We start from the raw sequence: 27,587 nt of genomic DNA on the forward strand, positions 1-27,587 counted from the left end.
GTCCTCTTCGTCTACTTCATCTGAGGTGCTGATCATGATCGTCGTACAAAGTGACTCTGCACAGTGAGTGGACCGCACTTGCAACTCCTTTGATCTACCGCTGTTCCTGTACTGATATCTTTCGCCGACCGAGGGGCCAAGCGTAACACGGAGAGCGGGAGCTGCGGCCATCTTCAGGGGCAAAGGAGCAAGTCATACACGCAAGTAATGGAGGGTATAGAGAGAACTGCTGGGTCTGCCTGGCGCAACGAACTCGAAGAACACGAACTGGTGCAGTGGTGAGAAGTGTGCGCAAACATGGTATGGCACGCAGCAGTCTAGTGCAGTTTTGCGGTTTTACCTTCCAAACCTGTGTAGGACAGCTGTTTTGTGCTGTTGAGGTAGGTATCGCAAGAGTCTTGCTGCCGAGCTTCAACTGCAAAGTCAAAGGTCGCAATGGACCAGATGCAGATGGTCACGAACAGAACCTTGAAGCGGGTCGCCTGAATTGAACTCTGCCTTAAAGGTACCTGAGGGATCAATCACTTCCAGGTTTGTCAAGCCAGGCAGCCAACCAGCATCAGCTGCCTTCATGGGCTGCCTCATTGCAGTTCAAGTTCTGCCCCACTATCAGCTGTCAGAGCTGAGCTCCAAGGCGCCGCCCGGGCACAAAATGTTATCAACAAGTACTATACTCCGTGCACCTCGTCTCTTACCTGTGGTGTCGAAGAACATGACTTACACAGTAGATTGTAGTTAGGTAGGTAGCTAATGAAGCTGATTTGAATATAAACTCGGTTGTTGCCTGCATCCTGTTCACCGAGAATGGACTGCGCATCACACTTCACAACCGAATCGGCAAGTTTAGGGGTAGCCGCATGAAATCAAGCCGTCAAGCTGCCTTATGCGTGATGCTGATGCTGCACAGTCTATCGCGGACTCCGTAAACAAGCAGTTGCATATTCGCTCACGGCATGTATCTCGGTGTTCATTCGAGAAAGGCTCTGCTGATCGAACTCGAGGTGGTCTCGAAAATAGGCGCCGCTCCTCAGCTCCAGTCAGCCGCTTGTTGGGACTGGAGCATGCCAATTTCCAGGTGACGTACTGGTGCTGGGTGCTGACCGGGCGTCAAAAAGCTCGTCACGTGCTGCCCCCCAGTCGGGGTCCTGCTTGAGTGGGCAGTGCCAGCCTGAATTTCACTGGTCGCCAGCCCACGCATCCCGCCTTGCGTCGTCGCTTTGCTGCGCTTCGGCCTTGCCCCTTCCCTCATTTCCAACTTTGCATCCCCAAACCGGTGATTTCACCCACTCCCGTCCTCTTTCCCAAAATCAAGCGATCCAACCACCTCACAAACTTCTGCACCCCGTTTTCCACCCTGCAACCTTCTCGCAAGGATCGTCACGTCAGCAATCCTGCCGACCATCTTCTAGATTCCACGAGGTGAGTGCTAGTTATCATCCCCTCACTTTGCTGCACCGCCAACTGTACCCGTACCGCCACTTCTTGCGCGCTGTCGTCATTGCCGACGCGACAGGCCCCTCGCTTCCGCCCTCTGAAGACCGCTGTCGCGAATCCCACCGTCGCCTCATTCTCAAGTCCCAATTCACCAAGGGTCCAACGCAGCTTTGCCTGGATCAACTGTGCTAGACCGCGTTCCCCGAAGGATAGGGCTGCGCATCCACCCCACCTGGGGAGCGGGGAGGGCAGCCTGGCCATGAAGTCAGCAGGGCGCATTTACACCCGCACTGACAGAGCCGCTCCATTGTGGCAGCCCTGTCGGTGACAATAGCGCACCTCCGCGACTGCGCCTTTTCTGTCGTTTTCTCCATTCCGTATCTGTTTGTGCCTCGGCCACGCGTTGAGCTCGCCGAGTCACCCCGCTTCGTCCGTGCTCGAATTGCTGACCTTGATCGCGTAGATACCTGTCCACTCGTCAAAATGGGTCACGAAGATGCTGTTTACCTGGCCAAGCTGGCCGAGCAGGCCGAGCGCTATGAAGGCACGTATTACGTGGATGCCGATCGCCAATCGGCCGGGGGCTGACATTCCACCCTGCCTACAGAGATGGTCGAGAACATGAAGGTCGTCGCCTCTGAGGACCGTGATCTCTCGGTCGAGGAGCGGAACCTGCTGTCGGTCGCCTACAAGAACGTCATTGGCGCCCGTCGCGCGTCGTGGAGGATTGTCACCTCGATCGAGCAGAAGGAGGAGTCGAAGGGCAACACCGCCCAGGTCGCTCTTATCAAGGAGTACCGCCAGAAGATCGAGGGCGAGCTCGCCACCATCTGCGAGGACATCCTCGGCGTTCTGGACAAGCATCTCATCCCCTCCGCTAAGACCGGCGAGTCCAAGGTGTTCTACCACAAGATGTGAGTGCTCAACTCTCGCAGCCTGAGGTGTGTGGGTCGCCCTCTCTGACGACGACAATAGGAAGGGTGACTACCACCGCTACCTGGCCGAGTTCGCCGTTGGCGAGCGGCGCAAGGATTCGGCCGACAAGTCGCTCGAGGCCTACAAGGCTGCCACCGAGGTTGCCCAGACCGAGCTGCCGCCCACTCACCCCATCCGCCTTGGCCTTGCCCTCAACTTCTCCGTCTTTTACTACGAGATCCTCAACGCTCCTGACCAGGCCTGCCATCTCGCCAAGCAGGCTTTCGATGATGCCATTGCTGGTGAGCAATTCCACGATTTCGAGGAGGCGGATTGTTTCGCTCGCTGACCATGCCGCAATTGCAGAGTTGGACACATTGAGCGAGGAGAGCTACAAGGACAGCACCCTGATCATGCAGCTCCTGCGCGACAACCTGGTACGTGTGATGATCGCCTTGGGGGCTGTCGATGAGCGTTACGCTGATACGTGTACCAGACCCTCTGGACCTCGTCCGAGGCCGAGCCTCCGGCTGCCGCCGGCGCTGCCGACGCGCCCCAGCAGGAGGAGCCGAAGCCGGAGGCGGCTGCGGAGGAGCCCAAGGCCGAATAAGCGGCTGTATTCATGTTCCTGGTTTCTCGGTAGTGACTACCCCGGTTTATCTTGGCAACTCCCCTGGCGGAAACGGTGTCTTTGGAGCGCGGACTGGAGATCCCTCGTACCTTTGCATGCTTAAGGCAGATACACAGGAAGACTTGGTGGGCGGTTTATTGCGGCAGTTGAGGGCTAGATTGCGGCTTTGTGGAGGGGGCCTTTTTCCTTTCTCAGACTGCCTGCTTCTTAGACTCCTGACTCGCGAAGATCGTCCGGACCAGAAAATAAACCCCGTTCACACATTTCATTGGCCGGATATGGCATGCAAAAACCGCTGAGATCAAGATGATGCGGATATATCCGTTTCGGTCACGCTTGTCTCACCAGCCAAGCTCGGGGTGCTTCAACCCGACGCGGCACACACAGGCGCTCTTTCTCACACAGCTGTCACCTCTCATTGTTACCATCGTCTGCTGAGGTAGCACTCCAACCATCCCTACCAACCCCATCTTCCTCCTCCTGCCCATGATTATCTCCATCGCTGTCGTGGTTTCCCTCATCATCATCTTCAAGAACAGCGAAGTGGACCCGCAACCACAGACTGCAGTCCGCGCATCCCACCATCAGCTCGCCCAGGTCCGCCGCCTCCTCCAGGTCGGCCTCGGTGAAGTGGTACCCGCGCGGATTGCCGCACCGGCACGAGCGGTACCACCTCGTCATCGTCATCGTTGCCGTCGCTGCCGCGCCACCCCCGCGCCCGCTGCCATCCTCCTGCCCGCTCCTCTTCCCATCCCGATCCTCATCCCCATACCTCTCTCCGGCGCCGTCCTCGCACGCGAGATCGTCCAGGTCCACGTCCTCGATGCCCGTCTGGAACCCCGCCGACCACGCGCCGTCGCCATCCCCACTCCTCCCTCCTGTGGATGTGGATGCGGCCAGCGAGCGGTCGTAGGCGGCGCGCTGCGCCGCGCCGGAGAGCGTCGCGTAGGCCGCGGCGATCTGGTCGATTGTGAAGGTCCCTTCTTTTGTGGGTTTGGCGACGAGGCCAGGTTGGGGGTGGTAGGGGGAGGAAGGAAGGTGGTGGTGGTGGTGATGGTGTTGTTGTTGTTGTTTGGCCTTGTCGGGGTGGTGGCGGAGCAGGGCGAGGCGGTAGGCGCGCTTGACGATGGCGGTTGCGGTGGCGGGGTCCGGGGCGGAGGAGAGTGTGGAGGGGGAGAGGTTGAGGATTTCGTAGTAAGTTGGGGCCATTGTGATCTGTAGGGCAGGGGGTGGTGTTACCCCTGTCTGAGCGGGTGGTTTGGTGAGCGGTGATGGTGTCGGAGCGGATGTGCAAGTGAAAAACTGGAAAAAGATGATATGGAACTTCGGAGCTGATCACGTGCTTTGTAACTGACTGTCCTGTCTGAAAGCCCCGTCTCCTTTACTCTTGGAGATGTAGAGGACGCATCCAGCTTATAATCACGGGAAATCGACTACCCGAGGAGTCGGGGGGTTGAAGGGAACCAGACCTAGAGCGAGCTTGAGAAAGGCCAGGATGACAGCTGCCCACTCAGGCACCGTCGCAGAGCTGAAGGGATAGCGGGGCATTAGACCAAGATTAGGGCCAGAACAACCCTGTGGCAAATAACGACGACGGCTCAAGAAGATGACTGCTCCTGCCATGCGCGGCACGAGTAGAGGCGAATCGTGGTGACCGAGAATGTTGTACATTGGTATTGGTACAGTCTAAACCCGCGCAAACTCCCGAATATGGCCGTTGGACTCTTATTTGGGGAACTTGCTCCAGTCCCGTTTCCCAACCTGCGAATCCCGTTAACGAGTCTGCCAGGACGGAGAGCATATGGATGCCATGGAACTCGAAACAAACCTTCTTCCATTCCTTGATGAGCTCCGGCATCGCCAACATAGCCTCTCTCCTCTTCTCCATCCTGTGGTGGGACAAGGCAGTCAGCGACTCGAATTCTCACGGCGCTCGCCAGCCGCGCGCCCCGCATTAGCACCCAAACCCAGACGTACTTGGCTTCCAGCTGCCTCTCGTGCTTGTGGCCCTTGACCTTCTGGCCCACGCCGGTACCCTTGACGCGCAGACCCAGCTCGACGCGCTTCCGTAACCTGGCCTCGGTGCCCTTGGGGGTGTAGGGCAGCAGCTCCTCGACGCCGTGCTCGCGCGCCAGCTTGACCAGCTCGGCCTGGCGCCGCAGCGAGTATTTCGGATTGTGCCACCTGCCCGTGACGGGGTGCTTCGTGGGCAGGAACGGATTCGGCGTCTCTTCTTGGTAGGCCGTCTTGTACGTCTCGGGGTCGGCGCCCGCGGGGAGGATCGAGGGCGGAGGATACCGCGCGAGGAAGGTGCGCAGCCGCGCCGGCAGCGCCAGCGCTAGTTGTACATGCTTGGATGCTGTCGCAGCCATTGTTGCGCTCGGGCTGGTGGTCGGGTGTGGGAGATTGGTGCACCGGACAGGGACGGCGAGGTGGTCGGTCGCGAGACCTCGAAAAAAGTTCCCAAACCCACGTCTATCCCTAACCCTTGATGACGCCCATCCTCGCTGGGCAGGAGTTAAACTTATGGAGGTGATTTCTTGGCACCACCCTTTGACCGCCCGTGCAAGCCAAGGTTGACAGGCGGGGCCAGCTGCTGATTTAGTGTACCTTAGCGGGGTAACCTGCTAAATTGTAAGCCAAGAGCATGCCTTACCTGGGTGTAAGCCTGGCTCCGTTTCTATGGCATAGAATCAGGATAAGCCTGATCCTGGGCATAAGCCTGACGGTCCCTGACGACCCTGACAACTTTTGGCCCTGTAGTAGGGCCCTATAGGTGCCCTGGACAGATGCCTAATAGCTTGTATAGACCACTAACCGGATACGCTGTAATTGGTGGAATACATATTGGATATACACCTATTGCGAAGCTAAATACAGTGCATCCTCCGCCGAACTTTCTACATTTTTCCAACTGCCTATACCAAGCCTTGAACCTATGTCCTAACCTCTATAGTGGAAGCAGTAGAAGTGCAGTAGAAGCAGTGGAAGTACAGTGGAAGCAGTGGAAGTGCAGTGGAAGCTATAGAAGTATAGTGGAAGATCCGGATTATAATAGAAGATCTGGCTATATAGTGGAAGCTATAGAAGTGTAGTGGAAGATCCAGATTATAGTGGAAGATCCGAATTATAGTGGAAGATCCGGATTGTAATGGAAGATCCGGCTATATAGTAGAAGCTATAGAAGTGTAGTAGAAGATCCGGATTATAGTAGAAGATCCGGATTATAGTAGAAGATCCGGATTGTAGTAGAAGATCTGGCTATATAGTGGAAGCTATAGAAGTGTAGTAGAAGATCTAGATTATAGTGGAAGATCCGGATTATAGTGGAAGATCCGGATTATAGTGGAAGATCTGGCTATATAGTAGAAGCTATAGAAGTATAGTGGAAGATCTGGATTACGGTGGAAGATACAGAAGTATAGTAGAAGATTAAAGATATAGAAGAGTGGAAGATACAGAAGAGTAGTAGAAGATTAAAGATATAGAAGAGTAGAAGATACAGAAGAGTAGAAGATACCTCTTCTCAAATGCACTTTCTATATTTAGTATTCTATTTACAAAGATAGAAGTTGCAACCTATTGGAAGTGCCATTGTGATAATTGGAATGGAGGTTGTAGTGTTGATACCTGCTAGACCTTCTGAAGGACACGTTGTAGACATTGGAAATTTTTGCGATATATCTTCCACCTAAATTTGTATGTGTGTGACATCCGCGGCTGCAAGTGTTGTCAGGGACCGTCAGGCTTATACTCAGCGTCAGGGTTAGAAGCCTGTGCTAGGCTTAGGACCCTGTACCAGGGTAGACGTTAAAGAGGTCCCGCCAAGACTAATTTCGGCCAATTGTCGGCTATGTTTTTACAACGTTATTACATAGCCACTATCGCTAAGGCGTTTGCTCTATTGCCAAAGGTTAGTTCGCTAGGGGTACGGGGGGCAGCGCTAGCCCCCCGCTAGTTAAGATCTAGGTTAAGGTTAGGATATGGGTTATAGTTAGGGTACGGGTTATCCTCGTTTTCTTTTTTTTCGATTTGGTTGAGGTATTGTGAAGTTGTTGTTGCGAGTCTTCGCGGTTTAACATTGTTGATGTTGCTCTAAGTCGTGGCGGTCCTGCTCATCCTTGGCAATTTGTAATTACTTGTACGCGGCAGTCTCCGAAATTAGTCTTGGCGGGACCTCTTTAACGACGACCTGTACCAGGCTTACAATTTGCTACAGTTTCCCGCTAAGGTACTCGGGTAGTGACGTACACAGTAAGCACACAGTGTTTCGTACATTCGAGCAGGTTCCCGAGAAAGTGTAACCGGACGCCATTCCGTTGCAACAGCAACACCAGCGACAACAGCGACGGCTCCGCCATCGGTTGCGCCTCTCCACAAACACGTTCGCCCTCCATCTACGCACCCTCCACACCCGAAAGCGCCCGCGTCATGGAGCAAAATCACAGACAACGCGTTCTCCCGCCCGACCTGCCGGCCCTGCTGCGCCAGCGGGAGGCTGAGAAAGCCGCCGCAGCGAAACCCCGGTTCATCCCAAAGAAGGAGCGCGAGCGGCTGGCAGCCGAGAAGGCGGCCAAGGAGGAGGAGGAACGCAGGGAACGCGAGCAAGCGCTATCAAGGAAATCCTCAAACGGCGTAAATGGGCTAAATGGAACCAACGGAACCAACGGTGTCAACGGTGTCAACGGGATTCGCGGCGCAAGGCCTACGGCTGAAATACCGACCGGCCCCAAGGCTATGCGCCAGCCTGGCGATGGCGGCGAGTATCGTACAAGTGGAAAGCGTGGCCGGCCAAGCGACGACGACGAGAAGCGGGCAGAGATGGAACGGAACGATGCGGCGGCGCTGAAGGCGCGGTATATGGGCCCCGAAGTCAACCAGTCTACCTTCTCCGTCAAGAAGAAGAGGAGGCGAACGGCAGCGAACAAGTTCAACTTCGACTGGGACCCCGATGATGACACCAGCAGACCCTACGACCCCATCTATGCCGAACGCCCCGATCCGCTGATCAGGCTTGCGGGCTACGAAAACGACGATGAGCTGGTGCGCCGCAAAGCGGAACTTATCCGGCGCGGCGACCCAGAGACCGGAGAGCAGCGGGCGAGGCAACTTCTGGAACAGCATGAGCGTGCCAAACAAGCGGCAGAGCGCAAAAATCTAGGCAAGCACTGGTCCGAGAAGAAGCTAGAGGACATGAAGGAGCGCGATTGGCGCATCTTCAAGGAGAACTTTGGCATCGCCACCAAGGGCGGCGCCATCCCGAATCCGATGCGGAGCTGGCAGGAGTCGAATCTTCCACGCCGGCTGCTCGAAATCGTCCACAGCGTCGGCTACGACGAGCCAACTCCGATCCAGCGGGCTGCCATACCGATCGCTCTGCAGGCGCGCGACTTGATTGGCGTGGCTGTGACCGGTTCCGGAAAGACGGCCGCCTTTCTATTGCCGCTTCTCGTATACATCTCCGAGCTTCCCCCTCTTACAGAGGACAACAAGAACGACGGGCCATATGCCCTTATCCTCGCGCCAACTCGAGAACTGGTGCAGCAGATCGAAACAGAAGCTAGGAAATTCGCCGACCCTCTGGGCTTCACCGTGGTCAGCATTGTCGGCGGTCACTCGCTGGAGGAGCAAGCATTTGCGCTCCGCAATGGCGCCGAGATCATTGTGGCGACGCCGGGCCGTCTGGTCGACTGCCTCGAGAGGCGCCTGCTTGTCTTCTCACAGTGCTGCTACATCATCATGGATGAAGCAGACCGCATGATTGACCAGGGCTTCGAGGAGCCCCTAACCAAGATTCTCGACGCGCTCCCGGTAACCAACGAGAAGCCGGACACGGAGGATGCAGAGAACCCGCAGTTGATGAGCCGCTATCTAGGCGGGAAAGACCGGTACCGACAGACGATGATGTACACGGCGACCATGCCGCCGCTAGTGGAGAAAATCGCCAAGAAGTATCTCCGGCGGCCGGCCATCGTGACCATCGGCAACGCCGGCGAGGCGGTCGACACGGTCGAGCAGCGCGTCGAGTTCATTGCCGGCGAGGACAAGCGGAAGCGGCGGCTGCAGGAGATCCTCAACTCCGGGCAGTTCAAGCCGCCCATCATCGTCTTTGTCAACATCAAGCGCAACTGCGAAATGGTGGCCAAGGACATCAAATCCTGGGGCTACTCTACGGTCACCCTGCACGGCAGCAAGACGCAAGAGCAGCGTGAAGCGTCGCTGGCGTCGCTGCGGAACGGCCAATCGAGCATCCTCGTCGCGACGGATCTGGCCGGCCGTGGTATCGACGTGCCGGATGTGTCGCTGGTCGTCAACTTCAACATGCCGTCGAGCATCGAGGCGTACACCCACCGCATCGGCCGTACCGGTCGCGCGGGCAAGAGCGGTGTGGCCATCACGTTCCTCGGCAACGAGGACGCCGATGTCATGTACGACCTGCGGCAGATCATCTCCAAGTCGTCCATCTCGAAGGTACCCGAGGAGCTGCGGCGGCACGAGGCCGCGCAGTCGAAGCCGATGCGCGGCGGCGGCGGGAAGAAGCTGGAGGAAAGCGGCGGGTTCGCTGGGAAGGGAGGGTCGTGGCAGTGAAAGGATGCCAGGGTGGCTGTCCACTGTACATTTTGTACAAAGCATTCTTCCAAGGCACTTGAAGACTAAGGTGTGTTATTGATGGCAACAGTGTGACCTTGCAGCTTGTCCGTCTCGTACTCCGTTCCAAGGACAGTAAGGAGTAAGTTGGAAAAAAAAAGAAAAAGAAAAAAAGAAAAGAAAAGAAAAGAAAAAAAAAGAAAAAAAAGAAAAAAAAAAATAAAGAAAAAAGAAAAAAATAAAAAAAGAAAAAAATAAAGAAAAAAAGAAAAAAAAAATAAAGAAAAAAAGAAAAAATAAAGAAAATAAAAAATAAAAAATAAAATAAAATAAAAAAGATAAGAAAAAAAAAAAAAAAGACTGGCTAGCGTGCCTGCTCTCAGCCCCAACTTGCACCGTCGTCTTGCATATGCATTGTTCTTTCTTGGCTCCCATAGGAAGCACATATTATTTTGGCTCTACAAACTGCAACGCTAAGCTTGGCAGTGCTCTTGAAGCAAGCTCAGGGTGCCTGTTGACTGCGGGGTTGCTGCGGCGATCAATGCAGGAACTGTTTATGGCTAATCCCCGAGCTGGATGATCCAATTCGGGAAAATAGCGCGCATATCTGCCATCGGGGTTCTCTCGACTTTGACCAACGGTGAGAGCTGCAACTTTCGCGATGAGGTCCCTCAGGTAAAGTACTCGGTCGATGTGATGTTGACGCAGCAGATGCCCCTCCTTGACGCCACTGCCATAAAACACAGTGATGTCAAAATCAAGGCAGGGAACCCTTGTCGCATCCACCCGCCGAGAGCCGGCCGCGGTCCAAAATTTTCGGCCCACCGCTGACGCACAGTGGTTGTGACAGTGTCACCCACTGCAACCGCCATCATGGCCATGTCTTTGAGCTGATTTTTGGCCGGCTTTCCCACCGAGGACGAGGCTGTCTGTCCCCAAGCCCTATGATGTGAGGTCTTTTCCTGAGACCTTACTCGTAAGGCGAGGTGCCGACGGTCTCGAGAACGTCCCTTAAACAGCCGAGGGCTACTCGGTGCCGCCAGACCGCCGCCGCGCCTGCGCTGCTGCTTCGCTCGCCAGGGCAGAAGTCATTCTAGGTGGCCGACGCCCTCTCCCCGCTCCCCGTTGAGCAGGCATTGAGCGGTGACCTGAGACGAAGTCACTCCGAGCGGCGCCATACGTGTGTGGACTGAATTGGATACTGTTGGGCTGTCCTTTCACTGCAAACGACACCTCAGGTTTCATTCCCGGTTTCGTCATTGTTTGTTGAAAATAGCCCCGCTGCTGTGCGTGTTTGCTTTCTGCGGCACGCCCCGTCCCGGGCTCACAGAGGGAGCAGTCACTTCGGAAAGCGCACGAAACGCCAAGATCGACAAACGACTTGATTGGGACCTGACGGCCGGTCTCCGTACCGGTCGGGAGCCATCCTGGGCAGCTCACCGTCTCTTTCACCCGAGATCAAGCCGTCATGGAGCCGGCAACCACACAACAAGGCTGCCTCAAGCCCCTTTCCGAGACAACCTCGTCAGCGGTGCCGCTCAAGCACAGGACCGCGGCGATGGAGGCGATCGAAGATATCCTCTACGGCTCCGTGAGCATCCCGCCTGTCCCCCGTGAATTCCCTCCCATCTTCTCTCCTAACTCGCCCTGCAGATCGCCGGCATCGTTGGCAAGTACATCGAATATCCATTCGACACGGTCAAAGTGCGCCTTCAGTCACAGCCCGACCACCTCCCACTGCAATACAAGGGGCCTCTTGACTGCTTCCGCCAGTCCATCCGCGCCGACGGCTTCCTCGGCTTGTACCGGGGCATCTCGGCGCCGCTCGTCGGCGCGGCCCTCGAGAACAGCAGCCTCTTCTTCTGGGAGCGCCTCGGCCGCGCCGCCGTCTACGCGTCGGGCTACTCGCCGCGCGACCAGCCGCTGCCGCTCTCGGCCCTGTGGATGACGGGCGCCTTCTCGGGCGCCATGACCTCGTTCATCCTGACGCCCGTCGAGCTGGTCAAGTGCAAGATCCAGGTGCCCGAGACGACCGAGGGCGGCGCGGTGCGCGCGCCGCTCCGGCCGTTGCCCGTCATCCGAGACGTGTGGCGCCACCAAGGGCTGCTCGGCTTCTGGCACGGCCAGCTGGGCACGCTGATCCGCGAGTCGGGCGGCTGCGCCGCCTGGTTCGGGTCCAAGGAGACCGTCACCAAGCTGATGCGCGAGTGGAACGTGCGGGCCGCGCGCACGGACGAGGACAGGCGGCGCGCGGCCAGCCCCGACACTCCGCTGCCGCTGTGGCAGCAGGCCGTCGCGGGCGCGTCGGCCGGCATGACGTACAACTTCCTCTTCTTCCCCGCCGACACGGTCAAGTCGAGGATGCAGACCACGCCGATCGGCGAGGGCGCGGCGCAGCAGAGGACGTTTGCCGCCGAGACGGCGGCGTTGTGGAAGCAGGCTGGCCTGAGGGGGTTCTATCGCGGGTGCGGCATCACCGTGCTCAGGTCGGTGCCGAGCTCGGCGTTTATTTTCATGGTCTATGATGGGTTGAAGAAGTATTTTCCCATGCAATGAGGGAGGGAGCGGGGTTCAAAAAGGGGGTGACCTCCGGCTTTGTTCTCGGCGTTTTCCATAAACTGGTTGGGGAGAATTCGGTTGAGGCATAGACGGGGACGGGGACGGGGACGGGGACGGGGGAGCATTTTGTCTCTTTCAATCATCAGCAGGGCGTTTGGGCGAGGGAGCTGGCTCACCATCTAAAGACAAAACAAGACACATGGGAAAAAAAAGGATACTCAGCAGCGGCGGAGAGGGAACGCTCAAAACACGCATGACTGCATATACGGAGATGCTTTCCTCACACATGGGAACTACTACACATACATAGACAAACAACAACAACGACATCATCATCACCAAGGACAGACACCCGGCTTTCGACAGCCATCTCAATTCAATCAAGCCTTCTTCTTCCCCTCCGCCTCACCACCACCACCAGCACCCCCACCACCCGGGCCAAGCATGGGACTCAGGTCCCAGCCGTTCAGATGGCCCGTCGCCGCCGACAGGTAGGTCGCGAACCCGAGCCAGGCCACGTACGGCGCCAGCAGCCAGCCGGCGGCGCCGTCGACCCACGAGCCCCACAGCCAGGCCAGGTAGGCGTTGAGGCCCAGCAGCGCCGCCGCGTCGGCCGTCGCCAGCGCCGGCCGGTTGAGCCCGTAGAAGAGCGGCATCCAGGCCAGGTTGAGGCCGAGCTGGATCGTGTAGAGCGTCGCGCCGTGGCGGGCGGCTGAGATGGTTTCCTTTGTTTGGTGTAGTGGTTGTTTGTTAGTAGCTGTGGTTGGTTTGAGCGAGCAGGTCGGTTATTCAAGAGGGGTGAGGGAAGGAAGGGGGGAGGATGGGGTGGGTTTGAGTTACGGTCGTGTTGAGGGCCGAGGTGCCCAGGTGCACGGCGCGGTGCGCCGCGTAGCCCATGATCCCGTACAGGGCGGTCCACACGGGCGGGAAGACGCTGGCGGGTGGGCGGAAGGGGGGCTGCTTGAGCGTGAGGGATTCGCGGTGGCTGCTGTCGGCTGCAGCGTACCATCTGCGGTGTTAGAGCAAGTGTGGCTGTTGCGAATGTTAATGCTGGGGTTCAGAGAGGCTTGACGTACGTCTCGTGCTGAAGCCTACTGCCGTCCCCAAGGCCACCGGCAGCAGCACCGAGGCCGGCAGGCTGTTGAAGACGGCATCTGGGAGGGTGAGCGAGGGTATGTAAGTCGTCATGCTTGTGCTATCCCAGTGGGCGGTTGGTTGGTGGATTGGCAATTGAACGAGGTGGTTTATTACTGCCGGAAAGCTAGAACTCTACAAAGGGAGGCCCGGATGTTGAAGCTGAAGCGCAGGACCCCGCGACGGAACTATGACGACATGGCTACCAGGTACGCTACTGTAGAGGTAGTCGAAGATTTCCATACCTTATGCCCTGTCTGGAAGTCGGGCGCCGGAACCAGTACCATGGGTGATTCTTCCAAGCGGAAACAGTACCTAGAGGTACCTGTCTTGGTCTGCCCACGGGATATATTGTGGGTTGATTGGAACGCACCAAAATGCATGTCCTAATCATGCTTTCTGCTTTACAATACGGGGTCACGGCGGATTCATACGGATGTATTCCGTAGTTGTATTCCAGATGCGCAATGGAGCGGTGCTGTGACAAACCACGGAAGTTAACCAACTAGGTAGCTACCTAGCTGCACGTGACTCTGCCCAGCCACCCGGCCCGGCTGCGGACGGGCACTGGAGTTAGCTGTGGGACCTGGACCCAGCTGCCCATTGTTCAATTCCAGCAACTCCACGCCCCGTCACGATTCCCGCCAACTTGAACGCGCATCAGCCTGCACCTCTGCGTCTTGGGCTCATTGTCGCTCCCGCCCGACGCCATCCAATTGTTCGTTTGCCCTTTCTCTTCCGCTTCTTCTTGCCCATCCTTGTTGGTCCCATGCCCCAGTTCTCTGCTCCTGGCGTGTGGAGTTGCAGTTTGGCGACTGCGCTTCGCCTTTGAGCACCCGCTTGTTCTTGTCTCGTCAGCCTCACCTCACTCATTCTCACTTTCCTCCGCACCAACCCCCGTCCACGTCCACATCCACGCCCCTGCATCGTCGCCGCCACCGACGCAGCCTCCTGCTGACCTCCTGAGCCCTCTGTCGCACCCTCGCCTTCTTCATTCATTCATTTGGTGCCCTCACCCTGCGCCGTGCATCTTACTTCCAGTCTTGACCCGCCTCCAATCATTCCTCACCCCGAGCCCGCTTCTCCCATATCTTTGCTGTCCCCGCCCGCGCCGAGAACCGTCGCTTTCTAACCGCAATCATGTCGCCAAACAGAGTTTATCCGCAAGCAATCAACCTCCCGATTTCTGGCATTACCTAGCAAGCGGCAAACAGGTCTTGCAGACCGCTCTGCAGACCCCACGTCAAAACGGGCGTCCTTCTCGCGGGCTTCCCACCGCTCTCCTTGCTTCCTCCCCGCTCCTGCGCCGCATCCTAGTCCGCAGCACTTGGCGAACCGCCGCATGTTTCTGAGACAACAGGAGTTGATGTCGCCGGAATAATACGATTGCTCTGCCTGCCATGGACTCGTACTACCGCGACTCGGCCCGCTCGCCTGGCGACCGCTGGACCAGCCGTGACGATGTGAGGATCAAGGATGAGAGAGGGGACAGCTTCTACCGCAGCAGATCTCCTGGTGCGTCTCCATAGGGCTTGCCGCCCTTTCCTTACCTGTTTAGCTTTATCGCCTTAGCCGATGCTCCCTATCTCGCCCGCCCTCTGACCTATTCCTCCGCTTACATCCCCTGCTAGGTACCGACCGCGTCCGACGTCGGTCGAGATCTCCACTTCTCGATCGCTACGAGCCGAGAGGACGAGGTCGCGATGAGTATGCCGGGACTCGCGATCGGGACGACCGCGGTCGTCGCTCCCCCCACCTGAACATCGACCGTTACGTGCCCGGCCAGGACTCAACGCCGCCACAAGCCCTGACCAATCCTCTTCCGGATCCGCTCAAGTTGCCGTATCAGGTCGGCTTTTCGTGGTTCGGCGAGTGGTGGAGAACGAACGAGAGAATCAAGGAGGAGAAGGAACGGCTGAGGACAGGTCGGCGACGCGAACCTGAGCGTATTCGCGGCCCCCGTGAGGCCCAGGAGGAGCGAGAGAAGGAGAAGGCTAAGATCCAAGCTGCCTACGACGCATACAAGGAGGAGCTCCAGGCAAAAATGGCCCAGACATTTGTCAAGCAGCACAAAGATGAACAGTGGTTCAGGGAGCGCTATGTGCCCGAAGTCCGCGACGCTCTCCGCCAGCAGCTGAATGAGGTGCGCCGCGGCGCATACGCCCGCTGGGAACAAGACCTCGCAGCTGGCGTCTTTGACGACTTCTCCCTCGAAGGCATCCCCAAGAGTGAGAGTAACGGGGCTGGCGGCGTGGTCGAAAAGGAGGAGGGCGAAGCCACCGCCGCAAATGAGGTTCTTGGCGTGGGCGACCTGGTGCCCGCCAACCCTACTGAGTTCAGAGACGACAGCTTGGACCAGCCGACCCTGCTCATCAAGACAATTGCGCCGTCTGTCAGCCGCCAAAATCTGGAGGCTTTTTGCAAGGAGCATCTCGGCGAGGGAGAGGGCGGCTTCAAGTGGCTGTCGCTGAGCGATCCCAACCCGAGCAAGCGCTATCATCGAATTGGCTGGATTATGTTGCATCCTGCCCCAGAGCCCCCAGTCGCGGAGGAGGACAAGGAGGGAGAGGACGGCGAGTTCAAGGCCGCTGCTCCAGTCTCCACTGCCGAGAAGGCTCTTGAAGCTATCAACGGAAAGACCGTCAAGGATGAGCAGCGCGGCGACTTCACCTGCCACGTCGGCGTCCATAATCCCCCTACCCACCCAAGGAAGAAGGCGCTCTGGGATCTCTTCTCTGCTCCAGACCGCATTCGTAAAGATCTCCAGCTGGCTACAGAACTGATCGGCAAATTTGAGAGCGACTTCGGGTCGGATTTCAATGCCGCCCTTCAAATCGAAGAGCATGTCGATAAACTTCGTCTTGAGGGAAAGCTCCAGCCCGCCGTCCCCATCTCTCCCGCCAAGAAGCCGAAGAAAGAGAGGACCATTGGGCTCGACGAGTCCATGGATGTCGAGCGCGAGGATGGGGAGGATTCCGTCGCAGCAGAAGGCGATGAGGAGGAAGAGGAGGGAGTGGTGGATGACGAAGTTGACGACATAGATCTCTTGGCCACGAAGAAACGGCTCGACCTGACGATTGAGTACCTTCGTCGCGTCTTCAACTTCTGCTTCTTCTGCGTCTTTGAGAGCGACTCGGTCCACGAACTGACTCGGAAATGTCCCGGCGGCCATCTCCGGAGACCGAGGAGCACTCTGTCCTCGGCCGCCAAAGCCGTGGCTCAGGCGAGCGCCAACGGCGAGCCCTTCCCATCCAAGAAGCGTAAGGACGCGGAAGATGTCGAGGAGGGCGAGGCGCCCGAGGAGGAGCGCAAGTTCCGCGCGTCATCCAAGGCCGAGCAACAGCTCCAACGGGCGTACAACTGGGTCAAGACCTTCGAGGACAAGATCAACCAGATCCTGCACCCCGAGACGGTGGACATCCGGAAGCTGGGCGGAAAGCCCGTCGAGGACGCCGTGAATGACGAGCTCACAAAACATGTCAAGCAGGAGGATGAGCACAAGTGGCGCTGCAAGGTCCCCGAGTGCACCAAGTTGTTCAAGGAGGAGCATTTCTGGCGGAAGCACGTCGAGAAGCGCCACACCGAGTGGCTGGACAAGCTCAAGGAAGAGGTGAGACTCGCTCTTTTTGCTTTTGGACCCTGTGATCCATTTCAGGCTAACGGGAGGAACCGCAGTTTGAGTTGATTAACGCCTACGTTATGGACCCCTCGCACATCGCACCGTCCCGCACAGACGCAAACTCCAATGGGCACTTCCCGCAGCCCAACGGGCAACAGCCGACGGGGACCCCGCGAGGCTTTAACCTCCAGAACTACGCCATGAACAGCATGCTCAACTTCCCCAGCTTCCCCATGGCCATGTTCCCGCCCAACATGATGGGCGGCGCCAACCCCTTGGGCGCCGCAGCCGGGTGGCACGCCGCCGCCCCTCCCGGCGACGAGCGTGGCGGCGGTGGACCCGGCCCCATCCGCCGCGGCGGCGGTGCCGGTTCGGGAGGCGGCGGCAGCCGATTCCAGAATCGCGCTACTCCGTACGACCGCCGCGCGAATCCTCGCTACGGCGGCGGAGGTGATGGTATTGGCGGCCCGATGGGCGGCGGACGCGGTCGTGCTGGCCCTGCGAACCGTTGGGGCGATGGCGCCGGCGGCGCGGCTGTGGGTCCGCGCGAGGCGGTCCAGGGCCGGACGCTCAAGAGCTACGAGGACCTCGATCAGGTGTCGGGCGGCGGCGGCGGCGAGCTGAACTACTAACTGGAGGTTGCGCTGGGTGGGGGAACGAGACATGAAGCTGCTGCGTTGTCGCCAGAATGGAGATTGCTAGTGCTCGGCACAAGCTTCGTTGGGGAGAGCTCTATACCTTTCCTGAGCCTGCACGGAGGGGATGGTGCTAAACACAGTGGCTTCTGGTGCTTGCGGCTATGCCTTTGAGGGGTTGCTTACTCTTTTTTCCCCTTTTCTCTTTGTACGAGTATGGGTCCCACGTGCAGCGAATTGAGAAGGGCATTGGGGTTATTCACCACTGGAGTATGCCGGCGCAATACCTCACACAGCTGCTGAATGACGAGTCTTCATTTTCGTCTGCGATATGAGCGTTGCTACTCACTGTCTCCTCAGCTCCCCAGGAGACGTTTCGCCTCGAGAAATTGGAGGTGTTCACCTATCCTTGACGCCACCGACTACTCTATTTGTGATGGCAATACACTGTAAGGCACAACGGGCATACGGATCACGCCAGGACTCCAGGGCAGGCCAGCGTCGCACAGTTGTATGCTGGACTGAGCCGATTCTACCATTGTCGACAACATCCCAGACTATCATTCACTCATACAGGTATATTTTTGCTCCCTGTTGTGGTTTGTGCGAGCCGTGATATGCAGTCCCATCCCAAAGCATCCCCCTTCTTTCTTTTCTCTCCCCTCCGCCCATCCCTCTTCCCCTTCGGGTCCCTCTTTTTACCTGCTCAGCGCAATATCATCGATGCGCAGGATCATCTTGACCGTCTCGGCGGCGAGCTCGATGGCGCTCGTGCTGACGAGCAGCGGCTGCAGGACGTTCTCCTTGGCGATGTTGGAGTTGACGCCGCCGCTCTTGATGCTGACGCCGGCGTTCTTCTCGCCCAGCTCGTGGCGGTGGCGCAGGTCGGTGACGACCTTGATGCTGTTGAGCCCGGCGTTCTCGGCCAGCGTGGTCGGGATGACCTCCATGGCGTCGGCGAAGGCCTTCCAGCAGATGGCCTCGGTGCCGGTCAGCGCGCGGGCCTGCTTGCCCAGCTGCGAGGCAATCTCGATCTCGGGCGCGCCGCCGCCCGCGATGAGCGCCTTCTTCTTGACCAGGCAGCGCACCACGCAGAGCGCGTCGTGCAGCGAGCGCTCGGCCTCGTCCAGGATCAGGCTGTTGGCGCCGCGCACGACCACCGAGACGGTCTTGCCGGCCGACTTGGTCCCGGTCACCTTGACCATGCGGCTGCCGGAGCTCTGGACCTCCTCGACGAGGTCGGCCGAGCCCAGCTTGTCCTCGGTGAAGCTGTCGATGTCGGCGATGGGCTTGCACCCGGTCGACTTGCAGATGAACTCGACTTCGTCGCGCTCGATGTCCTTGACGGCTAGGATGCCAAGGCGCTGGAGGAAGTGCAGCGAGAGGTCGTTGACGGCGTCGCGGAGGATGGACTTTTGGATGAGGAGGACGTTGCACTTGGCCTTCTTGATCTTCTTGACCATGTTCAGCAGGTACATGCGCTCCTCCTTGACAATCTTGTCCATTTGCCGGTAGTCGTTGACCGAGATGGTGTTTTCCATCTAAGAATGGCACAGTTAGTCATGTGTATGTGATGTGAACTGCTTGATTTCCAGGAGCGAAATCGGGGCAAGCATACGTCAGGCTTGGGCGGGCTCAGCTGGAACTGGATCAGGCCGATCTTGGCCTTTTCCATCCGTACCGGCCCCCCTGCGCTCTTGATTACGGGTTGTGTCAAGACCAGGCCGTCCACCAGCTCGCTGTCCTCTATCGTCCCGCCGACCTTCTTGATGATGCGGATGTTTTTGAGATCGACATTGTCCGCCGTCTTGAGGTCGATCGTCTTGGTGACTGCGTTCACGGCCATGGGGCCGAGGAGGTTCGAGTACTGTGAGACGATCTTGGAGGAGAGGGATGTGTTTGCCGCCTGGAGGAGAGAGGCGGTATCTGTGAGGGCGATGGGTTGTGACATGTCGTGGAGGACCTGGACGGCGGCCGCGGCGGCCCTCTGGAACGACTCGGAGATGACGGAGGGGTGGATGCCCTTGGACAGTAACCGGTCGGCAGCACCCAGCAGGCTGCCGCAGATCACCACCACCGAGGTTGTGCCGTCACCAGCTTCGACGTCTTGGGCGTTGGACAGTTGGACGAGCATCTTGGCTGTCGGGTGCATGACGGACATTTTCTGGAGCATTGTGCTGCCGTCGTTGGTGATTGTGGTCTCGCCCTTGCCGCTGCGAATCATCTTGTCCATGCCCCGCGGGCCCAGCGATGTCCTGATGGCGTCGGCGACGGCTGCAGCTGGTCAGCCCCCACCCCACCGAGTTGCATGCGGTTCCTGGGTCTGTGCTGCATACCTCTGGCGGCGACGATGTTCGCGGACCGGACAGCCAGCGGCTTCTCCTTGTCCTGCATCGATCGCGGAGTCAGTCGGCAACAGCTCCGCTGCGGCGGCGGGCATCAAGGAGGTGGTGTGTGTACATACCCTGAACGCCGCATTCCCACCCCCTCCACTGGTCTGTGTCGCGGTCGCCATCTTCAGACTCTTGTGGATTTGTTTTGTCGGGAAAATCGGCGAGGAGGGCGCTTATTGTGCAGGACAACCAAGCTGTGTGGTTCCGTTCTGTCGACTTCCAGGCAGCTCCCCCTCCAAATACGGAACTGCAAAGGTGGGACGGCTTTTTTTCAGTCGGACGCTGCAACCCGACTGCGGGCGCCCCCCTGGACTGTGTGGCCCGGGCGTGCTGCAGGCGGGGCCAGGTTGCCCGGCACTGCTAGCCGCTTTGGGACTAACTCAACTTTCCTGTTAGTTTGGCGGCTTTCAGCCTCGCAGAGCTCTGGGCCCAAGGCAGCATGGATTACGGAACAGCTTCTTTTGCAGTCCATCGTCTATTACCCACGTTCACGTTAGCCGCCTCCAACCCATCGTCAACATCATCCATCCACATCCAGCCGCCGTGACCGCAAGCGCCACCACAACAACTCTGTGGCGATCGCAGGCCCCAACTTGCCCTTCGCATCTTGCGACATCCAGCGAAATTCGTGCGGCTATCCAGCAATCCTTCGGCGTCCTGCCCCGTCGTCATCATGGTACGCCCCGTCCAACACGGCGCCCTTGAAAGTTGCCGCTGTTTGTACAACCACTGCTCCTGACATGCTGACTTTGCGCAGCCTTCCGCCACGGGTCAAAACTGGGAGAAGTACAGGAAAAATTTCGCGGACGACGAGATAGAGGAGAAGAAGATCACACCATTATCAGATGAGTCGGTCGCCCAACATCGCCGCCGGCAGCCCCGGCTCGGAACTGACAACAAAAAGGGATATTCAAGTTCTCAAGACATATGGTGCCGCGCCCTATGGAGCCGCCATCAAGAAGCTCGAACAGCAGATAAAGGAGAAGCAGCAGAGCGTAGATGAGAAGATCGGCGTGAAAGTAGGCCGTCTTGCTCTGAGACAGGGAGGGTATCGCGACTGACTTGGCGCCAACAGGAGTCAGACACCGGACTCGCACCGCCGCACCTCTGGGACGTTGCCGCTGATCGCCAACGGATGTCGGAAGAGCAACCGCTTCAGGTAGCGCGGTGCACCAAGATCATCCCGGACGAGAAGGACGAGTCCAAGAGCAAGTATGTCATCAACGTCAAGCAAATCGCCAAGTTTGTCGTCCAGCTCGGCGATCGCGTCAGTCCGACAGATATCGAGGAGGGGATGCGCGTCGGTGTCGATCGGAACAAGTACCAGATCCTCCTCCCGCTCCCACCCAAGATCGACGCGAGCGTGACCATGATGACGGTCGAGGAGAAGCCCGACGTCACGTACGGCGACGTGGGCGGCTGCAAGGAGCAAGTGGAGAAGCTGCGCGAGGTCGTCGAGATGCCGCTGCTGTCGCCCGAGCGCTTCAGCAACCTGGGCATTGATCCCCCGAAGGGCGCGCTGCTCTACGGCCCTCCTGGTACCGGCAAGACCCTCTGCGCACGCGCCGTGGCCAACCGGACAGACGCCACCTTCATCCGCGTCATCGGCAGCGAGCTTGTCCAGAAGTACGTGGGCGAGGGCGCGAGGATGGTCCGCGAGCTCTTCGAGATGGCCCGGACCAAGAAGGCCTGCATCATCTTCTTCGACGAGATCGACGCTATCGGTGGCGCCCGCTTCGACGATGGCGCAGGAGGCGACAACGAGGTGCAGAGGACGATGTTGGAGCTCATCACGCAGCTGGATGGCTTCGACGCGCGCGGCAATATCAAGGTCATGTTCGCGACGAACCGGCCGTCGACGCTCGATCCTGCCCTTATGAGGCCGGGTCGTATCGACCGCAAGATCGAGTTCTCCCTGCCCGACCTCGAGGGCCGCGCCAACATCTTGCGCATCCACGCCAAGAGCATGTCGGTCGAGCGCGACATCCGGTGGGAGCTCATCTCGCGACTGTGCCCGAACGCCACCGGCGCCGAGCTGCGCAGCGTGTGCACCGAGGCCGGCATGTTCGCCATCCGCGCGCGGAGGAAGGTGGCGACCGAGAAGGACTTCCTGAGCGCCGTCGACAAGGTCATCAAAGGCAATCTGAAGTTCAACTCGACTGCTGCGTACGCGCAGTACAACTAGAGCCGGTTTCGTTTCTCATGCATGTACGAATAGAGCCTCATCCATTGCAAGCTGGCAGCAGTCCCAATGATGGTAAATACGCGGAAGCATGAGAACGACTGCAAGCGCGGTGGATTTGTTGATCAATTGCTGTCTGCTACATGCAAACCCGTGATAATTCCTGCTAGACACTCCCTATCGCTCGCTCTGTTCGCCAAACCGTTGGCGATTTCGTTAATGCCCGACAAGATGTGCCCTGGCTAAGATTATGCACAGCTGCTAGTGCTGCCTCAACGGTACGCTTTCGCCGTGACGTCTCTGAATGCTTGCCCGGCCTCTGATCAACACCATCTCTATGTCGAACTGCATGCCAAAATAAACATAAGCCCCCCTGTAGTGACGACCAGCTATGCATGGCTACCCCATATTTGCTTATCCGCTAACAGGGTTGGTCAATACTGTGTAAGACCGAGGGAGCTGCATAGCTACCGACAGCTCGTGCCCCCTTAGTGCCTGTCTCCCCGACAATCCGCTCTCTCCCGCGAACTGTCACCCTCTTCTCCCAAGGCGTGTTCACAGATTATCCTAGACAGGCCGAGGATCACTCGGCCCTTTCCTTCTCCTTCACCCAGCCACCGCTCGGGATTGCTCGACAGGATGGATCAACAACGACCCCAAGTGTCGTCTGTCGGTTTCGATGACGGGAGAGTCCCAGACTTTTCCCCGAGCGTCGAGCTCGTTTCTCACATCCTCGACGCGCGCTAGGTCATCCGGCGAAGCGTCGACACACAAGTCCCGAGCCTCCGTCGTGGGCTTGGCGCACCCGTCCTCGAGTATCTCTTGACCATCCGGAAAAGGTGCGCCGAGGGGTTGGGGCAGCGCCGGGACCTGCCGAGTCTGATAGACCCGACAGTGTATGCCGCGCATAGGCACACAACCATCTTGTCAAACTGGCTGCTGGGCTTTTCAGCTCTCGACAAACGGCAGACACCCCAGACAGACGACGTCGCCATCCGGTCCCTTCTCCACACAGCACCGACTGCAGACCACCTGCCGGTGGCCCCCTCCTCCTGTCCACCCTTGGTCCCGTCCCTGTCCCGGCCCCTGCTGCTTTCTCTGCTCGGAAGAAGCCGCTGGCGGCGCCGGCGCTGGGGGGTACTCCTCGACGTCGGCGTCGACGTCGAGCATGGTGAAGGAAACGTCCGCTGGGTCCAGGCCGGCGGCGGGAGAGAAGGGCGTCGGGTAGGTTTCGAGCTGCACGCCGGGTCCTCCCCAGCCGAGGCACTCGCGCATGCACACGAAGCAGGTCCGCCGGCCACAGCCCTGGCAGTCGGCGAACGAATCGAGATCGGATTTCTTGCTCGGCCGGCGCGAGCAGATGTGGCATCGGCTCATCGGGGCGGCGGTGGCGGGATGAACTGCTGGTCGGGCGCTGTGCTCCGGTGCTTCTTCTTCTCCCCGGGCGTTTTCCTTGGTTGGGTGGCGGTGCTGTGACTGTGGCATTGCTCCTTCATCCGCTCCTGCGTCTCTCCCGGCCAATGCCTTTTGCCGCTTGCCGGGTGGTAGGGGAATGGTCTTTCGGATGGCTGGGGGATGGGCCTGGTAGTGCTGAGAAAGGCCGCCATGGTCGAAAAGTTGAGACGAAGAGACGACGTGAGACTCGTCGCCGAGGGTGTCGGAGCTGGCGACGGGACAGTCAGCGCAGGGAGTCGTGGCTTTCGCGAGAAGGGCCGCATACGAGAGGCTCGGATGACTCTCGTCGTCTCGCCTCCGCTTTTTAGACAGCTGAGCGGTCGGCAATTTCTGGGCCACCGACGGCATGGTCGACGAGTATTTGCGAAGGGGCGTGTTGGCGGCGATGCTCAGCTTGGAGGCTGTAGGAACAGGTCGGAGGGGTTACTCGAGTATTTTCACGGTGTAAGCGTTGTTTCTTTGGTACCGCAGGATGTCGAAAGGCAGGTGTCCAGTCGGCGGCGCGAAGTTGCCTGTCACTCCAGGTTTCCGTCCCGCTGGACTCCTTCACTGTGTTGCCCTGGCAAGGGCTTGGGGGTAGGTCGTGTCAAGCGCCGCAGGGACTCGAAATTGGGGTCCTTGCTCAGCGTGGCCCTGGCACCGAGCTGCTCCACCGCTGGGCCGTGGAGGGCTTACTACCTGAGCAATCACTTATTAACGAACATTACCTAAAGGGGTAACTACCACCGTAATTACCTGGTACCTACCTAACGATACCTACACTACCTTACCTGCGAAGTACGGATTAATTCGTTCAGTTTTAATGACGTTGAACCCGCAACAGAGGAGCATTACGAGCGTCTAGCAATCAGCCTGGTGCTCGAGAATGAAGATTAAAGATCGATTATTTGGTCATTATCAGGTGGTTGCCTGGCCAGACACAATGTTCCGGCTTGGGTGGCCCAACGCAGCACTTTGCTGTCAACTCAAATTGCTGAATACCTTACCTCGAACAGGTGAACAATAGGTAGTTGCCTCATCCCTGTGCACGGAGTCGTGGAGTGCACAGAGAGATTCGGTTGGACGGATCGGATACCCATACTGCACAGTAGCACTTGCTGAAGCGGTTGTTACCTGGTACCTGAACAACGGATAACGTTACAACACGGCCACCTACGGAGTAACTACCACGGGGCCAAGCAATTGCCAAGGATCTCGACTCTGAACCTGGAATGTAACTCTGATACGTGTGCCTGCTCCAGCAGAGGACCTATCGTGTCTCCAGCTTGCCTATGTACCTTGATGTGTAATCCGTACTGTAGGTATTCTTCGCAGTCGACACAAGAGCATGGAAGTACTGCGTGATTATCCCATATCCAATGATGATTTTCCGCGGTTGCGTGCCCCAGCCTTGCCAGCGCCCGAACGTGAGTCGGAATGATGCCCACTATCACGTGGCTGCGCTAGACTGATAATGGAGAGGCCCCACCTCCTGCCCGTTCGCTCTTCAACGGCAAGCTCTCTCCTCCTCTGACAATCAACCATCGCACGCTTGCACCCGCGACCCGCGACTCGCGACCCGCATCGCCCATCGACTTCAATATTCCAGAACCCATCGAAATACCCGTGTCGAGCATTCCCGGAATCGACATTGAGATATGAGTCGAGCCAACAAACTTGGCCCGGAGGTAAATCGGTGAGTTTGCGCTCTGGCTTTGAGACTGCTGGCCTCATCTCGTTCTCCACCCGGCCGCTTCCGACCGCACCGGAGGCTCGCCCGAGCTGCGTCATCTCCGTTCTGCATCGCTGCATCGTGACAGCTTGGCTAACCTGTGCATCCTTGACGGTCAGAGCTTTGTTCGTAAAGAATCTAAGGTGTGTTCCTCCCCTGTTGACCGTTTTCTACGAGCCTTCAAAAGCCAGCGCCGTGTCCTGACCTTCGCCCAGCTACAACGTCACTCCTGAGGAGTTGTTCGACCTGTTCGGGAAGTACGGGCCCATCCGGTATGTCAATAACGCTCGCATGAGCTCCCCCACCTCGCAGATCTCGCGCTTACACAAAGGATATAGGCAGGTTCGACAGGGCATTGCGAGCAACACCAAGGGCACCGCCTTCGTCGTCTATGAGGACGTGATGGATGCGAAGCAGGCGTGCGACAAGCTGAACGGCTACAACTTCCAGAACCGTTACCTTGTCGGTACGTTTAGGTCGACTCCTGTCCCGCGCATCGCGGCGCGGCGGCTAACTGTTCGTGCAGTACTATACCACCAGCCCGACAAGATGGCCCGAACAAAAGAGGACCTGGACGCCCGCAAGGAGAATTTAGAGCGCCTCAAGAAACAGCATGGGATCGATTGACAGTTAGACGGGCCTGCGGACAGCCCTCAGAGTCAAAGCAAATTGTCTGGAGGCCCGTCTTCTCCGACATCTCCTCCCTCCGCGACCAAGGCGGCTTCGGCGTCGAGCACGCCAAAGTCGATTCTCAAGAAGGGCAGGCCGGATATCGCCACGTACGCACGGAAGATGCCTCACTTCGTGCGCAAGTTGCTTCCCACCGTGCCAGAGTGCGCCTAGACGCGACAAGTTCATTGCTACCGGCGCTTTCAATCTTAAACAACTTCGGTGTACCAACAACGGTGGCTTTCGGAGCAGATGCAAACGGATTCCGCCCTGGCTGGGCCTGCCACTCCACTCAAACCAGCGAGTTCGCTCATTCGGTTCACGCATCTTTTTGTTTGACGGTGTGACTCCCGGCTGCGGGAGATGAGGTTTAGTGGGTGGTTGGGGATGGAGTTTGCTATTGACGGGTCTTGGTTTTTCTTCCACATGAGCAGCACAATTGATGCCGTTTCTGTCGCCAGAGGTTTTCTCTCCGCTGCCTTACGGCTTGCGGATTGGCATGGGACACAGATTGAACGCTCGCAGACACGCGGGCATGGGAGCAAGCTACTTTTATGGAGGAATGCAGTGGTATTCGACAGCGACCTTTCTATTCTTACAGCCACAACAGCTCTGCAACTGTCTCTGGTCGTTCTTCGTTCTTCGCTGCGTATCTGAGGCGCTCGATTCCTCGGCCGCATGTTCTGTTCAGGCGATGTGGAGCCTCGATCATGCGGCTCCATCTTCAAGCCGGAGCGTAGTTGCCTCTCACATTTGCGTGAATTGATAGGGACTTCCAATGCGTAGGAAGGTTGGCTACAGGATTAAACGCAGGATCTTGGGGGGAAAGAACTGGCTCGAGCGGTATTATTTCCGTTCCTCTCCACTCGAGATGCTGGACTCAAGTCTCTGTTCAAGGCACATGTAATCGGTACACTGCTGGGCCACAAATGGGTGGGTCATCCGTACCTCCGTATCCTTTCTGTATCGTGCAAGCGACCAATAGCAGGAGATGCAGAGATGTCGGCTGCTGCGATGACCTCGTGGCATTGCCGCCTTCTCATCTGCGCCTTCCGCCAAGCATCCATTCTTCCCATTCAGGCGCCAGGCAGCTGTCCTCCGCAACGGTCCCTTTTCGTTTCTGCTTCGCTTCTAGGTCACACTTGCTTTTTCTTCGTATTCATTTTTTTTGGACACATTCAATCGACACGCAGGCGCAAGTCGGACATTGGATGTGAAAGAGATCGCCAAGTGACTATTAACTAGCCGAGACATCGTTAACGTTATTCCGTAGGTAGTCAACTTGCACTTGCGGCCGGCCCAACGAAGCGGAACCCTTGATTCAGCCAGGTGAAACACTCCAAGACACCCGTGCCCGTGTGTCGCGCACAGGACCACTGTTGCCCCTTTTCCCATCTTGCTCAAACGAAACGCACACAAACACACAAAGCTCTCCCTCCCGATGCCAACGACCTAGCTCCGCCAACAGCTGGTAAATGCTGCTACCTGCAATCAACCCCAACCTCAACCTCAACCTCTCGCCAGCCGTCGCCGCCTCTCCCGATGTCGCAGCCTTCTCCGTGGCAACGGTAGCAGCATCGAGTCTGCCCTCTCTGCGTCCCCGCGTCGACCCTTCCCTCTCTCCGAAGCCGGACTCAAACCTCGCAGTGGCCGCAGCTCCAG

The 27,587-nt window shown here is 58.0% G+C and overlaps 11 protein-coding genes across 11 annotated transcripts; 7 read left to right on the forward strand and 4 right to left on the reverse strand.

The window, feature by feature from the left end:
• The first annotated feature begins 1,244 nt into the window (after window positions 1–1,244).
• Window positions 1,245–3,243, forward strand: THITE_2171333 (uncharacterized protein). The gene is made up of 6 exons (XM_003656732.1): window positions 1,245–1,419; window positions 1,898–1,978; window positions 2,042–2,348; window positions 2,410–2,651; window positions 2,716–2,786; window positions 2,846–3,243. The coding sequence occupies exons 2-6, from the start codon at window positions 1,918–1,920 to the stop codon at window positions 2,957–2,959; spliced, it is 795 nt and encodes a 264-aa protein (XP_003656780.1). The 5' UTR covers window positions 1,245–1,419; window positions 1,898–1,917; the 3' UTR covers window positions 2,960–3,243.
• A 133-nt stretch (window positions 3,244–3,376) lies between these two features.
• THITE_2156244 (uncharacterized protein) lies at window positions 3,377–5,352 on the reverse strand (the record flags this gene model as incomplete). The annotated part of the gene is made up of 3 exons (XM_003656733.1): window positions 3,377–4,221; window positions 4,809–4,869; window positions 4,948–5,352. 3 exons carry the CDS (start codon window positions 5,350–5,352, stop codon window positions 3,389–3,391), a joined length of 1,299 nt encoding a protein of 432 aa, XP_003656781.1. The 3' UTR covers window positions 3,377–3,388.
• A 1,901-nt stretch (window positions 5,353–7,253) lies between these two features.
• Window positions 7,254–9,810, forward strand: THITE_2121904 (uncharacterized protein). Its single transcript, XM_003656734.1, has one exon. The coding sequence runs from the start codon at window positions 7,412–7,414 to the stop codon at window positions 9,566–9,568; it is 2,157 nt and encodes a 718-aa protein (XP_003656782.1). The 5' UTR covers window positions 7,254–7,411; the 3' UTR covers window positions 9,569–9,810.
• Window positions 9,811–10,691: 881 nt separating this feature from the next.
• On the forward strand, window positions 10,692–12,359 carry THITE_2121905 (uncharacterized protein). The gene is made up of 3 exons (XM_003656735.1): window positions 10,692–10,854; window positions 10,908–11,159; window positions 11,222–12,359. Exons 2-3 carry the CDS (start codon window positions 11,037–11,039, stop codon window positions 12,122–12,124), a joined length of 1,026 nt encoding a protein of 341 aa, XP_003656783.1. The 5' UTR covers window positions 10,692–10,854; window positions 10,908–11,036; the 3' UTR covers window positions 12,125–12,359.
• Window positions 12,360–12,507: 148 nt separating this feature from the next.
• THITE_2131921 (uncharacterized protein) lies at window positions 12,508–13,315 on the reverse strand (the record flags this gene model as incomplete). The annotated part of the gene is made up of 3 exons (XM_003656736.1): window positions 12,508–12,852; window positions 12,968–13,122; window positions 13,204–13,315. 3 exons carry the CDS (start codon window positions 13,313–13,315, stop codon window positions 12,508–12,510), a joined length of 612 nt encoding a protein of 203 aa, XP_003656784.1.
• A 1,129-nt stretch (window positions 13,316–14,444) lies between these two features.
• On the forward strand, window positions 14,445–17,679 carry THITE_2121908 (uncharacterized protein). The gene is made up of 3 exons (XM_003656737.1): window positions 14,445–14,776; window positions 14,893–16,871; window positions 16,937–17,679. Exons 1-3 carry the CDS (start codon window positions 14,662–14,664, stop codon window positions 17,510–17,512), a joined length of 2,670 nt encoding a protein of 889 aa, XP_003656785.1. The 5' UTR covers window positions 14,445–14,661; the 3' UTR covers window positions 17,513–17,679.
• On the forward strand, window positions 17,676–18,172 carry THITE_2121909 (uncharacterized protein). The gene has a single exon (XM_003656738.1). The coding sequence runs from the start codon at window positions 17,680–17,682 to the stop codon at window positions 17,848–17,850; it is 171 nt and encodes a 56-aa protein (XP_003656786.1). The 5' UTR covers window positions 17,676–17,679; the 3' UTR covers window positions 17,851–18,172.
• Window positions 18,173–20,280, reverse strand: THITE_2121911 (uncharacterized protein). Its single transcript, XM_003656739.1, has 4 exons — window positions 19,980–20,280; window positions 19,852–19,903; window positions 19,134–19,789; window positions 18,173–19,056 (listed from the first exon to the last, which is right to left on the reverse strand). The coding sequence occupies exons 1-4, from the start codon at window positions 20,028–20,030 to the stop codon at window positions 18,214–18,216; spliced, it is 1,602 nt and encodes a 533-aa protein (XP_003656787.1). The 5' UTR covers window positions 20,031–20,280; the 3' UTR covers window positions 18,173–18,213.
• A 46-nt stretch (window positions 20,281–20,326) lies between these two features.
• Window positions 20,327–22,566, forward strand: THITE_2121913 (uncharacterized protein). Its single transcript, XM_003656740.1, has 4 exons — window positions 20,327–20,584; window positions 20,666–20,757; window positions 20,813–20,927; window positions 20,984–22,566. The coding sequence occupies exons 1-4, from the start codon at window positions 20,582–20,584 to the stop codon at window positions 22,091–22,093; spliced, it is 1,320 nt and encodes a 439-aa protein (XP_003656788.1). The 5' UTR covers window positions 20,327–20,581; the 3' UTR covers window positions 22,094–22,566.
• THITE_2121915 (uncharacterized protein) lies at window positions 22,567–24,265 on the reverse strand. The gene has a single exon (XM_003656741.1). The coding sequence runs from the start codon at window positions 23,465–23,467 to the stop codon at window positions 23,039–23,041; it is 429 nt and encodes a 142-aa protein (XP_003656789.1). The 5' UTR covers window positions 23,468–24,265; the 3' UTR covers window positions 22,567–23,038.
• A 579-nt stretch (window positions 24,266–24,844) lies between these two features.
• Window positions 24,845–26,724, forward strand: THITE_2171338 (uncharacterized protein). Its single transcript, XM_003656742.1, has 6 exons — window positions 24,845–24,951; window positions 25,007–25,220; window positions 25,376–25,399; window positions 25,472–25,528; window positions 25,595–25,722; window positions 25,783–26,724. Exons 2-6 carry the CDS (start codon window positions 25,183–25,185, stop codon window positions 25,881–25,883), a joined length of 348 nt encoding a protein of 115 aa, XP_003656790.1. The 5' UTR covers window positions 24,845–24,951; window positions 25,007–25,182; the 3' UTR covers window positions 25,884–26,724.
• Window positions 26,725–27,587: the final 863 nt, after the last annotated feature.

This window comes from Thermothielavioides terrestris, chromosome 5 (assembly GCF_000226115.1).
Source record: "Thermothielavioides terrestris NRRL 8126 chromosome 5, complete sequence".
NCBI lineage: Eukaryota > Fungi > Ascomycota > Sordariomycetes > Sordariales > Chaetomiaceae > Thermothielavioides > Thermothielavioides terrestris.